The following is a 17,580-nucleotide window of genomic DNA, read 5'->3' as shown; positions in this document are numbered from 1 at the left end:
GTAAGTGCAGTAGGGAAATGTACTGCCAACTGTGACCATTAATTAGATACCAAGATGTAGCTAGGAAATAAATTGGTTGCGAGAGCAGGGGCTGTATTGCTTACTGAGAGAGTAGCTCGAGTGAGGAACATTATACATGGTAGTGAAACCAGCCAAGGTATTGTAGCTAAAGCCCCCGTAACCCTAACATCTATGCGCTGACTCATTCCCTACTCAAAACAATAACAATATGATATGTGTTAAGGTTAGTGATGCTCTACCAATGTATGAAAGTGAACAATACTGGACCAACTGAATACCTTACCAATGTGTAAAAGTAATCAATGCTCTACCAATGTATGAAAGTCAACAATGCCCTAGCAATGTGTGGAAGTGAACAATTTAGGACCAACTGAATGGCCTACCAATGTGTAAAAGTAAACAATGCCCTACAAATGTGTGAAAGTGTTATTCGGAACCAACCGAATGCCCTACCAAAGTGTAAAAGTAAACAATGCTCTATCAATGTATGAAAGTGAACAATTCCGGACCAACCGAATGCCCTACCAAAGTGTGAAAGTCAACAATGCTCTATCAATGTATGAAAGTGAACAATTCCGGACCAACTGAATGCCCTACCAATGTGAAAAAGTAAACAAAGCTCAACCAATGTATGAAAGTGAATAATTCCAAACCAACTCAATGGCCTACCAATGTGTAAAAGTCAACAAAGCTCAACCAATGTATGAAAGTAAACAATTCTGGACTAACTGAATGCCCTACCAATGTGTAAAAGTAAACCATGCTCTACCAATGTATGAAAGTGCACAATTCCGGACCAACACAATGCCCTACCAATGTGTAAAAGTAAACCATGCTCTACCAATGTATGAAAGTGCACAATTCCGGACCAACACAATGCCCTACCAATGTGTAAAAGTAAACAATGCTATACTAATGTATGAAAGTGTACAATTCCAGAAAAACTGAGCGCCCTACCACTGTGTAAAATTAAACCATGCTCTACCAATGTATGAAAGTGAACAATTCCAGACCAACTGAATGCCCTACCAATGTGTAAAAGTAAACAATGCCCTACCAATGTGTAAAAGTAAACAATGCTATACTAATGTATGAAAGTGTACAATTCCAGAAAAACTGAGCGCCCTACCACTGTGTAAAATTAAACCATGCTCTACCAATGTATGAAAGTGAACAATTCCAGACCAACTGAATGCCCTACCAATGTGTAAAAGTAAACAATGCCCTACCAATGTGTAAAATTGAACAATGCTCTACCAATGTATGAAAGTGAACAATTCTGGGCCAATTGAATGCCCTACAAATGTGTAAAAGTAAACAATGCTATACCAATGTATGAAAGTGAACAATTCCAGACCAACTCAATGCCCTACCAATGTGTAAAAGTAAACAATGCCCTACAAATGTGTGAAAATGAAAAATACCCAACTAAAGCAACTCATAAACATAACCTAATAAAAAAGAATAAAAACAAGAGAGAAACTCCTTATAACAATGTACACTTTATTTACAAAAACGTGGAACAGTAAAACAGGTATATGTTCATGTATATACACTATATGACACAGTCACTACACTGTCACTATTTTCAGGCATGTAAGATGAAGCAAAAAGTAGCCATATACGTACAATATGTGTACCTCATTCACCCAGAGACTGATTTACAGTATTTTCCATAATACTATCTATAGGTTGAGGCTCTGTCAGCTCTTAAAGGGGTTGTCTGGCCTCAGGTTACAAGTCTGCAGTCAGTAAATGTTAAAAAAAAAGTTTTATTCTGCTCTGCAGCCTCTATTACTTCTTGTGTCTAGCTCATATGAAAAATGTAGTGAAACGTCCACTTATAAAATACTGACTACCTGCAGCCACCACTAGAGGGAGCTCCTAGACTTACAGTCGTGTACATGTTTTTTTGCATATACCTCACTAACACTACCATTGCAACTAAACCTTTTAGCAAAGGAAGTTTCCAGTCTAGTGTCTTTATCCTGAATTGCTTGTATAGATTCTTGCCATCTTTTGCAAATGCTTCTCCGTTAAATTGAACTTACACCTTTAAACGCCATGTCATTTGTAGGTCAATCATTTTTATACATTCATATTTTTTTCCATACAAAGACACAAAGTCAAATGATAAAATTTGCTGTGTCCTTGGTCACCCCAGATGTCGGTTCGAGTTTTCCTGTATACTGTTTACACATTGAATTCCATAATAGCACAGTATGCAGTAAGCTCCTGAGCTCCCCCTAGTGGTGGCTGCGGGCAGATCAACTTTTATTGTTTATGTCTGGCGGCAAACAGTGAACACTGCAAGTCGAGCTTTTTTTTCATAGTTGATTGTTGTTTGGGAGCCTGTCAGTATTTCTTTTTCCCAATCTGCTGACAGGTTCCCTTTAACAGCTGCAATATATACAAATACGACTATGGGACTTATTTGTCATTGTTTTTCTGCCTTTTTTTCTGGAGTAAAAATGGATTTAATAATGACTTTTTTTAGTTGCGCATTTTTGAATTTGCAACTTTTTTTATAACTTTACTTGGTTTTGTACGTTTTGTTTTTTTTTCGTCGGTGTTCGGCTTTAAGGCTAATGCACAGTTTGTGACGTTTTGAAATGTCGCAATGTTTTTTGCATAATTGTAATCTAGTTTTTCAAGTGGAGCACAAAATCGGTCTAACTTGTTTTGCTCAGGCTAAACGCTGACATTTTAAAGCTTGTTGAAAGAATTCTGTGACTTTTCATTATAAAAAAAAAGTGCAAAGCAGAAAAAAACTAAACCTCTTTGAATCTGCGCCAATTCATCAAACACTGTCCTCATATTTTAATTAACTTGGTGCAAAATCCAACAGTGCAAAATGAAGAAAAGGTAAAAAAATGACTTAAAACCCCCGCGCAAATATAGGAATTGTGGTCCATGTGTCCTAAGAAAGCACAGAATACGAGTCTGTTGAGGCGTCATTGGATGAGGACTGCGCCGAGTATAAGTCATAGCCGCCTGTAAAAGGAAAAAAAAGAAACTCGTCATAAAACACAACAAAAAAGAAACTCGTCATAAAAACACAACAACAAAAAAGAAAGCAAAATCATTGCTGATAACACTGTGTGACAAAGGTTTTGTCCCTCAATTTTGAGTGTTCCTGATAGATTTTTTCATGCTGATTTCAGAAATGACTGCAGATTTTTCCTATCACGTAAGGTTTTTTGAGAAATGATACGAAACATTATAATATTCTACTATAATTCTAAAAACACGGATTATAAACGAGAGTCGTCTGCAAAACACTTCTGAACAATTGCTTTTGCTCCTGACATCGATGCACATGTATGTAGTGTCTCGCCATAATGTAGACTATAAACTGTTGTTTCTTAACCCCTTACTGCCAGCTGACGGAATAGTACGTCAGCTGGCAGTATCCCCCGCTTTGAGGTGGGCTCCAGGGGTGAGCTGCTGACATGTGCGAGCAGAATCGCGATCCCCCCGCGCCTATTAAGTAGATAAATGCTGCTGTCAAACTTTGACAGAGGGTATTTAAATGCACTTCTGGACGCCGGTCCGGAAATACGCGCAGTGACGACCCCCGTCACATGATCGGGGGTCATCGCTGCGTTGCCATCACAACCAGAGGTCTCCTCTAGACCTCTATGGTTGTTGATGGCAGATTGCTATAAGCACCACCCTGTGGTCGGCGCTCATAGCAAGCCTGTCATTTTGCTGCATAGAGGCGATCTGTGCATCGCCTCTATGTAGCAGAGGTGATCCAGTTGTGCCAGCTTCTAGTCTACCATGGAGACTATTGAAGCATGGCAAAAGTAAATTTAAAAAAGTGTTTAAAAATATAAAAAAAAATAAAAACACATAAAAGTTCAAATCACTCCCTTTTCGCCCCAATCAAAATAAAGCAAAAAAAAAAAATCAAACCTACCCATATATGGTATCGCCGCGTTCAGAATCGCACGTTCTATCAATAAAAAAAAGGATTAACCTGATCGCTAAACCGCGTAGCGATAAAAAAAAATCAAAAACGCCAGAATTACGTTTCTTTTTGGTCGCCGCGACATTGCATTAAAATGCAATAACGGGCGATCAAAAGAACGTATCTGCACCAAAGTGATATCACTAAAAAAACATCAGCTCGGCCTGCAAAAAAATAAGCCATATTGACGGAAAAATAGAAAGATAAAAAAGTTATGGCTCTGGAAAGAAGGGGCAGCGAAAACGGAAAAAAAAAAATCGAAAAAAGCTCCGGTCATGAAGGGGTTAAAAACCTTACGTGATACAGAGTTTTAAAGCACATATTCGTCTTCAGCATATCAAAATCTATAAGATACAATAACATTTTCTCAGGGGACAAGAACTTCCCTGAGATTTGTTTGCGCGGTGTAACGTAATTTCTGCGGCTCATCCATTAGCGCTGACCATTGCTTTCTGTAATGAGGTCATCAATAATCACAACGTGAATTTCTGACAGTGACAGATACTGAGCGATCGTGTCACGAAGGTTCGGGCTGACAGCGGAAATACTCCAACTGTGACAGGTGGGTAAGCCAAAGGTTGAGACAAGTGTGGAATGGAGATCACGCCTCAGGCAGAGCGGGGTGAGGCGCAGCAGCAGTGGCGGCATTCTGGGTGCTGGCACCTGAGGTTACATGGGTTTTTCCAGATATATACTGTATATATATATTGTTTTTTGTTAAATTGAATATGTGTCCAAATAACTGACCTGAGATATAAGAGACTAGCCTCCCCATACAGGTGACAATCCCGCAGCTGTCGGCGGTCCGCTATAGCTGACAACTTGCTGCATCAGCCACGATCAGTGTTTGCACCGTCCAAATCTGTTTGACCCCTTAGATGCTGCTGTCAATAATGACTACATCATATAAATGGTTAACAGAGCGTGGGGGCTTCCTCTTTACCCCAATTGGTGCCCTCCGATCATGATTGTGTGGTCCTGATGTTTGCGATGGCAATTCATGACCAAATAGCGGCCTTAGAGTTTGACGGCTGTTGTAATCTGTTCAGAAGTTAGCGGCATTTAGGTGGTAAAAATACACATTGTCATTCCCGTCATGCCACTTTGCATTAATTCCTCAAAATCACCTGAAGGGTTAATAAACTACCCGACAGCAGTTGCAATATGTCAGGGGGTGCTGTTTTTAAAATGGTATCACTTTTGGGGGTTTCCCAATATATGGGACCCCTAACGGCACTTCAAACATGGATAGGTCCCTAAAAAAATAATTTTTTTGTAAATTTTCTTGAAAAAATGAAAAATTGATGCTTCATTTTTAAACCTCCTAAAATGCTAACAAAATAAAAGAACATTTTAATAAATGATGCTGATGTAAAGCCGACATGTGGGAAATGTTATTTATTAATGTTTTGCTGTGGTGTGACGTTCTGGATTGAAGGGATAATCATTCAAAGTTTGAAAATTGCTAATTTTTTAACATTTTCCTCAAATTTCTGATATTTTTTATAAATAAACACAAAACATATCGACCTAAGTTTACCATTATCATAAAGTATAATGTGTCACGAAAAAACAATCTCAAAATCACTGGGATTTGTTGAAGCGTTGCAGAGTTATTACCACATAAAGTGACACTGGTCAGATTTCAAAAACTTGGCTCCGTCACTAAGGGGTTAAGTCTAATGCTTTCCCTTGAAATCTGACATTTGAAATTCTCTTTTTCAATAACTTTCAACAAATATTTGGTTTAGGACAGGGCACCCAAAGTTTCTATCTAAAAATCTATTTGTAATCTCATCTATCTATTTATTATCTATCTATAATCTATCTATCATCTATCTATCATCTATCTATCATCTATCTATCTATCATTTATCTATCTATCATCTATCTATCATCTATCTATCTATCTATCTATCTATCATCTATCTATCTATCATCTATCTATCTATCTATCTATCTATCTATCTATCTATCATCTATCTATCTATCTATCTATCTATCTATCTATCTATCATCTAGCTATCATCTATCTATCTATCTATCTATCTATCTATCTATCATCTATCTATCTATCTATCTATCTATCTATCTATCTATCATCTATCTATCTATCTATCTATCTATCATTTATCTATCTATCATCTATCTATCATCTATCTATCTATCTATCTATCTATCTATCATCTATCTATCATCTATCTATCTATCTATCATCTATCTATCTATCTATCTATCTATCTATCTATCATCTATCTATCTATCTATCTATCTATCTATCATCTATCTATCTATCTATCTATCTATCTATCATCTATCTATCTATCTATCTATCTATCTATCTATCTATCTATCATCTATCTATCATCTATCTATCTATCATCTATCTATCATCTATCTATCTATCATCTATCTATCATCTATCTATCTATCATCTATCTATCTATCTATCTATCTATCTATCTATCTATCTATCTATCTATCTATCTATCTATCTATCATCTATCTATCTATCATCTATCTATCATCTATCTATCTATCTATCTATCATCTATCTATCATCTATCTATCTATCATCTATCTATCATCTATCTATCTATCATCTATCTATCTATCATCTATCTATCATCTATCTATCTATCATCTATCTATCATCTATCTATCTATCATCTATCTATTATCTATCTATCTATCATCTATCTATCTATTTATCTATCTATCTATCTATCTATCTATCTATCTATCTATCTATCTATCTATCTATCTATTATCTAACATCTATCTATCTATTATCTATCTATCATCTATATATATATATTATCTATCTATTTATTATCTATGAATATATCTATTATCTATCTATCTATTTATTAACCCCTTCCCGACCCATGACGCCACGTAGGCGTCATGAAAGTCGGTGCCAATCCGACCCATGACGCCTATGTGGCGTCATGGAAAGATCGCGTCCCTGCAGATCCGGTGAAAGGGTTAACTCCCATTTCACCCGATCTGCAGGGACAGGGGGAGTGGTAGTTTAGCCCCTCGTGGCTACGATCGCTCTGATTGGCTGTTGAAAGTGAAACTGCCAATCAGAGCGATTTGTAATATTTCACCTATTATAACTGGTGAAATATTACAATCCAGCCATGGCCGATGCTGCAATATCATCGGCCATGGCTGGAAATACTAATGTGCCCCCACCCCACCGATCGCCCCCCCAGCGCCCCGATCTGGCCGGTACACTGCTCCGGCTTCCCTCAGTACAGGGCTCCGCTCCCCCCCGTGCTCTTGTCCGCTCCCCCCGTGCTCCAATCACCCCCCCGTGCTCCAATCACCCCCCCTGCACTCCGATCCACCCCCCCCGGTGCTCCGTTCCACCCCCCGTGCTCCATTCCAGCCCCCCCGTGCTCCGTTCCACGCCCCCCGTGCTCCGTTCCACCCCTCCCGCGCTCCGATTTCCCCCCGTGCTCCGATCCCCCCCCCGTGGTCCCCCCCCACCCCATCATACTTACCGATCCAGCCGGGGTCCCGTCCGTCTTCTCCCTGGGCGCCGCCATCTTCCAAAATGGCGGGCGCATGCGCAGTGCGCCCGCCGAATCTGCCGGCCGGCAGATTCGTTCCAAAGTGCATTTTGATCACTGAGATAGATTATATCTCAGTGATCAATATAAAAAAAATAATAAATGACCCCCCCCCTTTGTCACCCCCATAGGTAGGGACAATAAAAAAATAAAGAAATTTTTTTTCCCACTAATGTTAGAATAGGGTTAGGGTTAGGGTTAGGGGTAGGGGTAGGGTTAGGGGTAGGGTTAGGGGTAGGGTTAGGGTTAGGGGTAGGGTTAGGGGTAGGGTTAGGGTTAGGGGTAGAGTTAGGGCTAGGGTTAGGGGTAGGGTTAGGGGTAGGGTTAGGGTTAGGGCTAGGGTTTCGGTATGTGCACACGTATTCTGGTCCTCTGCGGATTTTTCCGCTGCGGATTTGATAAATCCGCAGTGCTAAACCGCTGCGGATTTATGGCGGATTTACCGCGTTTTTTTCTGCGCATTTCACTGCGGTTTTACAACTGCGATTTTCTATTGGAGCAGTTGTAAAACCGCTGCGGAATCCGCACAAAGAAGTGACATGCTGCGGAATGTAAACCGCTGCGTTTCCGTGCAGTTTTTCCGCAGCATGTGTACAGCGATTTTTGTTTCCCGTAGGTTTACATTGAACTATAAACTCATGGGAAACTGCTGCGGATCCGCAGCGTTTTCCGCAGCGTGTGCACATACCTTTAGAATTAGGCTATGTGCACACGGTGCGGATTTGGCTGCGGATCCGCAGCAGTGTTCCATCAGGTTTACAGTACCATGTAAACATATGAAAAACCAAATCCGCTGTGCCCATGGTGCGGAAAATACCGCGCGGAAACGCTGCGTTGTATTTTCCGCAGCATGTCAATTCTTTGTGCGGATTCCGCAGCGTTTTACACCTGTTCCTCAATAGGAATCCGCAGGTGAAATCCGCACAAAAAACACTGGCAATCCGCGGAAAATCCGCAGGTAAAACGCAGTGCCTTTTACCCGCGGATTTTTCAAAAATGGTGCGGAAATATCTCACACGAATCCGCAATGTGGGCACATAGCCTTAGGGTTAGGGTTGGAATTAGGGTTGTGGCTACAGTTGGGATTAGGGTTAGGGGTGTGGGGGCTTTTAGTGTTGGAATTAGAATTGAGGGGTTTCCACTGTTTAGGCACATCAGGGGTCTCCAAACGCAACATGGCGCCACCATTGATTCCAGCCAATCTCGTATTCAAAAAGTCAAATGGTGCTCCCTCACTTCCGAGCCCCGATGTGTGCCCAAACAGTGGTTTACCCCCACATATGGGGTACCAGCATACTCAGGACAAACTGCGCAACAATTACTGGGGTCCAATTTCTCCTGTTACCCTTGTGAATCTAAAAAAATGCTTGCTAAAACATAATTTTTGAGGAAAGAAAAATGATTTTTTATTTTCACGGCTCTGCGTTGTAAACGTCTGTGAAGCACTTGGGGGTTCAAAGTGCTCACCACATATCTAGATAAGTTCCTTGGGGGGTCTAGTTTCTAAAATGGGGTCACTTGTGGGGGTTTCTACTGTTTAGGCACATCAGGGGCTCTGCAAACGCAACGTGACACCCGCAGACCATTCCATCAAAGTCTGCATTTCAAAAGTCACTACTTCCCTTCTGAGCCCCGACGTGTGCCCAAACAGTGGTTTACCTCCACACATGGGGTATCAGCGTACTCAGGAGAAACTGGACAACAACTTTTGGGGTCCAATTTCTCCTGTAACCCTTGGGAAAATAAAAAATTCTGGGCTAAATAATTATTTTTGAGGAAAGAAAACGTATTTATTATTTTCACGGCTCTGCATTATAAACTTCTATGAAGCACTTGGGGGTTCAAAGTGCTCACCACACATCTAGATAAGTTCCTTTCGGGGTCTAGTTTCCAAAATGGGGTCACTTGTGGGGGGTTTCTACTGTTTAGGCGCATCAGGGGCTCTGCAAACGCAACGTGACGCCCGCAGAGCATTCCATCAAAGTCTGCATTTCAAAACGTCACTACTTCAATTCCAAGCCCCGGCATGTGCCCAAACAGTAGTTTACCCCCACATATGGGGTATCACCGTACTCAGGAGAAACTGGACAACAAATATTGGGGTCAAATTTCTCCTGTTACCCTTGGGAAAATTAAAAAATTCTGGGCTAAATAATTATTTTTGAGGAAAGAAAACGTATTTATTATTTTCACGGCTCTGCATTATAAACTTCTATGAAGCGCTTGGGGGTTCAAAGTGCTCACCACCATCTAGATAAGTTCCTTTCGGGGTCTAGTTTCCAAAATGGGGTCACTTGTGGGGGGTTTCTACTGTTAAGCCACATCAGGGGCTCTGCAAACGCAACGTGACGCCCACAGAGCATTCCATCAAAGTCTGCATTTCAAAACGTCACTACTTCACTTCCGAGCCTCGGCATGTGCCCAAACAGTGGTTTACCCCCACATATGGGGTATCAGCGTACTCAGGAGAAACTGGACAACAGCTTTTGGGGTCCAATTTCTTCTGTAACCCTTGGGAAAATAAAAAATTCTGGGCTAAATAATTATTTTTGAGGAAAGAAAACGTATTTATTATTTTCACGGCTCTGCATTATAAACTTCTATGAAGCACTTGGGGGTTCAAAGTGCTCACCACACATCTAGATAAGTTCCTTTGGGGGTCTAGTTTCCAAAATGGTGTCATTTCTGGGGGATTTCCAATGTTTAGGCACACAGGGGCTCTCCAAACGTGACATGGTGTCCGCTAATGATTGGAGCTAATTTTCCATTTAAAAAGCCAAATGGCGTGCCATCCCTTCCGAGCCCTGCCGTGCGCCCAAACAGTGGTTTACCCCCACATATGGGGTATCAGCGTACTCAGGACAAACTGGACAACAATATTTGGGGTCCAATTTCTCCTATTATCCTTGGCAAAATAGGAAATTCCAGGCTAAAAAATCATTTTTGAGGAAAGAAAAATTATTTTTTATTTTCATGGCTCTGCGTTATAAACTTCTGTGAAGCACCTGGGGGTTTAAAGTGCTCAATATGCATCTAGATAAGTTCCTTGGGGGGTCTAGTTTCCAAAATGGGGTCACTTGTGGGGGAGCTCCAATGTTTAGGCACACAGGGGCTCTCCAAACGCGACATGGTGTCCGCTAACAATTGGAGCTAATTTTCCATTCAAAAAGTCAAATGGCGCGCCTTCCCTTCCGAGCCCTGCCGAGTGCCCAAACAGTGGTTTACCCCCACATATGAGGTATCGACGTACTCGGGAGAAATTGCCCAACAAATTTTATGATCCATTTTATCCTACTGCCCATGTGAAAATGAAAAAATTGAGGAGAAAAGAATTTTTTTGTGAAAAAAAAGTACTTTTTCATTTTTACAGATCAATTTGTGAAGCACCTGAGGGTTTAAAGTGCTCACTAGGCATCTAAGTAAGTTCCTTGGGGGGTCTAGTTTCCAAAATGGGGTCACTTGTGGGGGATCGCCAATGTTTAGGCACACAGGAGCTCTCCAAACGCGACATGGTGTCCGCTAACGATGGAAATAATTTTTCATTCAAAAAGTCAAATGGCGCTCCTTCCCTTCCGAGCCTTACAATGTGCCCAAACAGTGGTTTACCCCCACATGTGAGGTATTGGTGTACTCAGGAGAAATTGCCCAACACATTTTAGGCTCCATTTTATCCTGTTGCCCATGTGAAAATGAAAAAATTGAGGCGAAAAGAATTTTTTTGTGAAAAAAAAGTACTTTTTCATTTTTACGGATCAATTTGTGGAGCACCTGGGGGTTCAAAGTGCTCAATATGCATCTAGATAAGTTTCTTGGGGCGTCTAGTTTCCAAAATGGGGTCACTTGTGGGGGAGCTCCAATTTTTAGGCACACAGGGGCTCTCCAAACGTGACATGGTGTCCGCTAAAGAGTGGAGCCAATTTTTGATTCAAAAAGTCAAATGGCGCTCCTTCCCTTCCAAGCCCTGCCGTACGCCCAAACAGGGGTTTACCCCCACATATGAGGTATCAGCGTACTCAGGACAAATTGGACAACAACTTTAGTGGTTCAGTTTCTCCTTTTACCATTGGGAAAATAAAAAAATTGTTGCTAAAAGATAATTTTTGTGACTAAAAAGTTAAATGTTTATTTTTTCCTTCCATGTTGCTTCTGCTGCTGTGAAGCACCTGAAGGGTTAATAAACTTCTTGAATGTGGTTTTGTGCACCTTGAGGGGTGCAGTTTTTAGAATGGTGTCACTTTTGGGTATTTTCAGCCATATAGACCCCTCAAACTGACTTCAAATGTGAGGTGGTCCCTAAAAAAAATGGTTTTGTAAATTTCGTTGTAAAAATGAGAAATCGCTGGTCAAATTTTAACCCTTATAACTTCCTAGCAAAAAAAAATTTTGTTTCCAAAATTGTGCTGATGTAAAGTAAACATGTGGGAAATGTTATTTATTAACTATTTTGTGTCACATATCTCTCTGGTTTAACAGAATAAAAATTCAAAATGTGAAAATTGCGAAATTTTCAAAATTTTCGCCAAATTTCCGTTTTTATCACAAATAAACGCAGAATTTATTGACCTAAATTTACCACTAACATGAAGCCCAATATGTCACGAAAAAACAATCTCAGAACCGCTAGGATCCGTTGAAGCGTTCCTGAGTTATTACCTCATAAAGGGACACTGGTCAGAATTGCAAAAAACGGCAAGGTCTTTAAGGTCAAAATAGGCTGGGTCATGAAGGGGTTAATTATCTATATATCTATCTATTATCTATCCACATAACATACTTATCACTTGTGGTAAATACCATACATTTAAAAGCATTGTTCACTTTATCCTTACTTTAACAGATGTGCAGGGGACCTGATTTTATGGTGCTTGCTAACATACGACTATTACAGGTTCTCCTCCTTTCGGATATGTAAGTATGACAGGGTATCCTCCTTCTATATATATATATATTTTTTTTTTTTTACAGGTTCTCCCCCTTAATAATATGTAAGAATTACAGGTTCTCTTCCTTACTAACGTAAAAGTAAAACCGGTTCTCTTATTAATGTATAATTATTACAGGTCCTCCCTCCTTATTAATTTACTAGATAGTGGCCCGATGCAAATGCATCGAGTATTCTAGAGTATGTATGTCTCCGTAGTATATTGCCCAGTCACGTAGTATATTGCCCAGCCACGAAGTATACAGCAGAGCCACGTAGTATATTGCCCAGCGACGTAGTATATTGCCCAGCCACGAAGTATACAGCAGAGCCACGTAGTATATTGCCCAGCGACGTAGTATACAGCAGAGCCACGTAGTATATTGGCCAGTCACGTAGTATATTGCCCAGCCACGTAGTATATTGCCCAGCCACGTAGTATATTGCCCAGCGACGTAGTATATTGCCCAGCCACGTAGTATACAGCAGAGCCACGTAGTATATTGCCCAGCCACGTAGTATACAGCAGAGCCACGTAGTATATTGCCCAGCCACGTAGTATACAGCAGAGCCACGTAGTATATTGCCCAGTCATGTAGTATATTGCCCAGTCATAAAAAATCAAGCTCTTCCCATGGTAAAAAATCCAAAAAATCAATCAAGACAAGGATATAATCATATAAAATATAATTGTATTAAATTCCACACATAAAATTACAAGGAAAAATAATACCAATATATATGTAACCAAATTATTACTACGTGCCCCAATTCAACTGGCTGTTATAGTTTAGATCTCCATGAAGTCACTACTCAGCCCTACTACCTACTGCAAGCACCAAAAATATATATATATAAAAATTCTAAGTTAAAAAGTGAAAAAAAGTGCAATGTGCCTAAAGTGCCATAATGTACATATAATGTAGTAAATACAATTGCGATAACTTGCAAGAAAAACTAAAGTGCTAATAAGAGATGCAGATGCAGGAAGGGTAGGTAGAAGTAGGAAGACACTTACTCTGATCAATTTGTATATAATCCACTGTGGGTAGCCAGGACAATCAGGGGCACCCCGACGCGCGTTTCGGACGCACTTGCTCCTTCGTCAGGGGGTGTGTGTCTTATAGGCGTCATAGCTGATTTATATAGTGGCCCAGATTTGAATATGGCGCCGATAATCACATCCGTAGTGTAAGCGTCGCATGCGCCGCCAAGGAGACTCGGAAGACCAAGGCCAGACGCATCACGTGACCGGACGCACAGGTTACGTTCCCGGCGTTACCAAGGACACCATGACACATCGGCCTCGATCCCCGGACCCCAGCGGCGCATGCGCACCACCACGGACGCGACTTGGGCGGCATAAGAACCAGGGATATGTTAATTAACAAAGTAATATTACGGTAAGTATATAAAGGGGATATTTATAAGATGAGTGGATAAAGGAGTGGGTGACAGCATAAAAATAAAAAAGAGAAAGAAAGAGGGTATGATCACAAATACCACAATGTGACGAATCATGTGACCGGACGCACAGGTATATTCCCGGCGTTACCAGGACAACATGACGCCTTGGTAGCGATTTTTATTTTTATGCTGTCACCCACTCCTTTATCCACTCATCTTATAAATATCCCCTTTATATACTTACCGTAATATTACTTTGTTAATTAACATATCCCTGGTTCTTATGCCGCCCATGTCGCGTCCGTGGTGGTGCGCATGCACCGCTGGGGTCCGGGGATCAAGGCCGATGTGTCATGGTGTCCTTGGTAACGCCGGGAACGTAACCTGTGCGTCCGGTCACGTGATGCGTCTGGCCTTGGTCTTCCGGGTCTCCTTGGCGGCGCATGCGACGCTTACACTACGGATGTGATTATCGGCGCCATATTCAAATCTGGGCCACTATATAAATAGGCTATGACGCCTATAAGACACACACCCCCTGACGAAGGAGCAAGTGCGTCCGAAACGCGCGTCGGGGTGCCCCTGATTGTCCTGGCTACCCACAGTGGATTATATACAAATTGATCAGAGTAAGTGTCTTCCTACTTCTACCTACCCTTCCTGCATCTGCACCTCTTATTAGCACTTTAGTTTTTCTTGCAAGTTATCGCAATTGTATTTACTACATTATATGTACATTATGGCACTTTAGGCACATTGCACTTTTTTTCACTTTTTAACTTAGAATTTATATATATATATATATATATATATATATATTTTTTTTTTGGTGCTTGCAGTAGGTAGTAGGGCTGAGTAGTGACTTCATGGAGATCTAAACTATAACAGCCAGTTGAATTGGGGCACGTAGTAATAATTTGGTTACATATATATTGGTATTATTTTTCCTTGTAATTTTATGTGTGGAATTTAATAAAATTATATTTTATATGATTATATCCTTGTCTTGATTGATTTTTTGGATTTTTTACCATGGGAAGAGCTTGATTTTTTAACCTTTTGTCACTAGTGGTCCACTACACCACTAATACACTGGGTGTTTTCAGGGTCCTCTTTTACCAATAGAATTATTTTAATATATTATATATATATATCTTTTTACCTGAATAACATTTGTGTATTTCTATTAATATATTGCCCAGTCATGTAGTATATTGCCCAGTGACGTAGTATATTGCCCAGTGACGTAGTATATTGCCCAGTGACGTAGTATATTGCCCAGTGACGTAGTATATTGCACAGCCAAGTAGTATATTGTCCAGTCATGTAGTATATTGCCCAGTCACGTAGTATATTGTCCAGTCATGTAGTATATTGCCCAGTGACGTAGTATATTGCCCAGCCACGTAGTATATTGCCCAGCCACGTAGTATATTGCCCAGTCACGTAGTAAATTGCCCAGTGACATAGTATATTGCCCAGTCATGTAGTATATTGCCCAGTGACGTAGTATACTGCCCAGCCACGTAGTATATAGCACAGCCATGTAGTATACAGCAGAGCCACGTAGTATATTGCCCAGCCACGTAGTATATTGCCCAGTGACGTAGTATATTGCCCAGTCACGTAGTATATTGCCCAGTGACGTAGTATATTGCCCAGCGACGTAGTATATTGCCCAGTCACGTAGTATATGGCACAGGCCACGTAGTATATTGCCCAGTGACATAGTATATTGCCCAACAACGTAGTATATTGCCCAGTAACGTAGTATATTGCCCAGCCACGTAGTATATTGCCCAGCCACGTAGTATATTGCCCAGCCACGTAGTATATTGCCCAGCCACGTATGACACAGGTTAAAAAAAATAAAAAATAAACACATACTCACCCTCCGCCAGCGCGTTGTAGCACTGTCCACGGATTATCGCTGGCAGCAGCCATCTTCCGGAGGTCGCCCGTGTGGAAATGGTAGTGCTCGGCTTCCCGGGGCTTCAGGAAAATGGCCGCGGGATGCCGCGCGTGCGCAGATGGAGATTGCGGCAGCCATTTTCCTGAAGCCGGGTTCCATTGCAAGTCCCAGGGCTGGTGTGAGCAGGACCTATGATGACGTCGCGGTCACATGACCGTGACGTCACGGCAGGTCCTTGCCGCACACCAGCCCTGGGAGGGGACCGGAGGCTGGCGCTTGGAATGGAGCGGTCCGGGGAGCGTGGCGAGGAGCGAGAAAGGCGGCGGAGGGTGAGTATAGCAGGTTTTTGTTTTTTTTTAAATTATTTTTAACATGCATATTTTTACTATTGATGCTGCATAGGCAGCATCAATAGTAAATAGTTGGGGGACACACAGGGTTAATAGCAGCGGTAATGGAGTCCGTTACACCACGGGCCGTTACCGCTGCCATTAACCCTGTGTGAGCGGGATTACGGAGCGGGCGCCGGGCAGTGAGTGCAGGGGAGTAGGGGAGGGACTGTGGCCGTTGCTGATTGGTCGCGGCAGCCATGACAGGCAGCTGCTGAGACCAATCAGCGAACGAATAACCGTGACAGAAGGACAGACAGACAGACGGAAGTGACCCTTAGACAATTATATATATATACTAGCTGAAGAGCCCGGCGTTGCCTGGGCATAGTAAATATCTGTGGTTAGTTATAGCACGTCACTTCTCTTATTTTCCCATCACGCCTCTCATTTTCCCCCTCACATCTCTCATTTTCTCCCTCACACCTCTCATTTTCTCCCTCACTCCTCTCATTCCCCCCCTAACACTTGTCATTTCGACCTCACATCTGTCATTTTCCGATCACTACACTATTTTCCCTCACTCCTCTCATTTTGCACTCACACCTTTTCATTTTCACCTCACACCTCTCATTTTCACCTCAGTATATACATGTTTGTCATCTCCCTTATATATAGTATACACCTGTATGTCATCTCCTGTATATAGTATATACCTGTATGTCATCTCCCCTGTATATAGTATATACCTGCTGTGTGTCATCTCCCCTGTATATACTATATACCTGTATGTCATCTCCTCCTATATATAGTATGTACCTGTATGTCATCTCCTCCTATATATAGTATATACCTGTATGTCATCTCCTCCTATATATAGTATATACTTGTGTGTCATCTCCCCTGTATATAGTATATATCTGTGTGTCATCTCCTCCTGTATATAGTATATACCTGTATGTCATCTTCTATATATAGCATATACCTGTATGTCATCTCCTCCTGTATATAGTATGTACCTGTATGTCATCTCCTCCTCTATATAGTATATACCTGTGTGTTATCTCTCCTGTATATAGTATATATCTGTGTGTCATCTCCCCTGTATATAGTATATACCTGTGTGATCTCCTGTATTAGACCTCGTTAACACGTTATTTGCTCAGTATTTTTACCTTGGTATTTGTAAGATAAATTGGCAGCCTGATAAATCCCCAGCCAACAGGAAGCCCTCCCCCTGGCAGTATATATTAGCTCACACATACACATAATAGACAGGTCATGTGACTGCCAGCTGCCGTATTTCCTATATGGTACATTTGTTATAGTTTGTCTGCTTATTAATCAGATTTTTATTTTTGAAGGCTAATACCAGACTTGTGTGTGTTTTAGGGCGAGTTTCGTTTGTCAAGTTGTGTGTGTTGAGTTGTGTGTGG

General features: G+C 41.3%; 1 protein-coding gene across 1 annotated transcript in view; it reads right to left on the bottom strand.

Moving 5' to 3' along the window:
- Window positions 1–1,507: 1,507 nt before the first annotated feature.
- LOC138638695 (adhesion G protein-coupled receptor F5-like) overlaps window positions 1,508–17,580 on the bottom strand; it is a 141,103-nt gene continuing 125,030 nt past the window's right edge. The window contains exon 18 of the mRNA XM_069728195.1: window positions 1,508–3,015. Coding sequence (XP_069584296.1) covers window positions 2,942–3,015 — 74 coding nt within the window. The 3' untranslated portion in view covers window positions 1,508–2,941. The remainder of the gene's footprint in view (window positions 3,016–17,580) is intronic.

The sequence above is a fragment of the Ranitomeya imitator genome, chromosome 5 (genome assembly GCF_032444005.1).
Source record: "Ranitomeya imitator isolate aRanImi1 chromosome 5, aRanImi1.pri, whole genome shotgun sequence".
NCBI lineage: Eukaryota > Metazoa > Chordata > Amphibia > Anura > Dendrobatidae > Ranitomeya > Ranitomeya imitator.
Note: the sequence above shows the minus strand (reverse complement) of the source record. Positions and strands in the feature narration are given on the sequence as shown.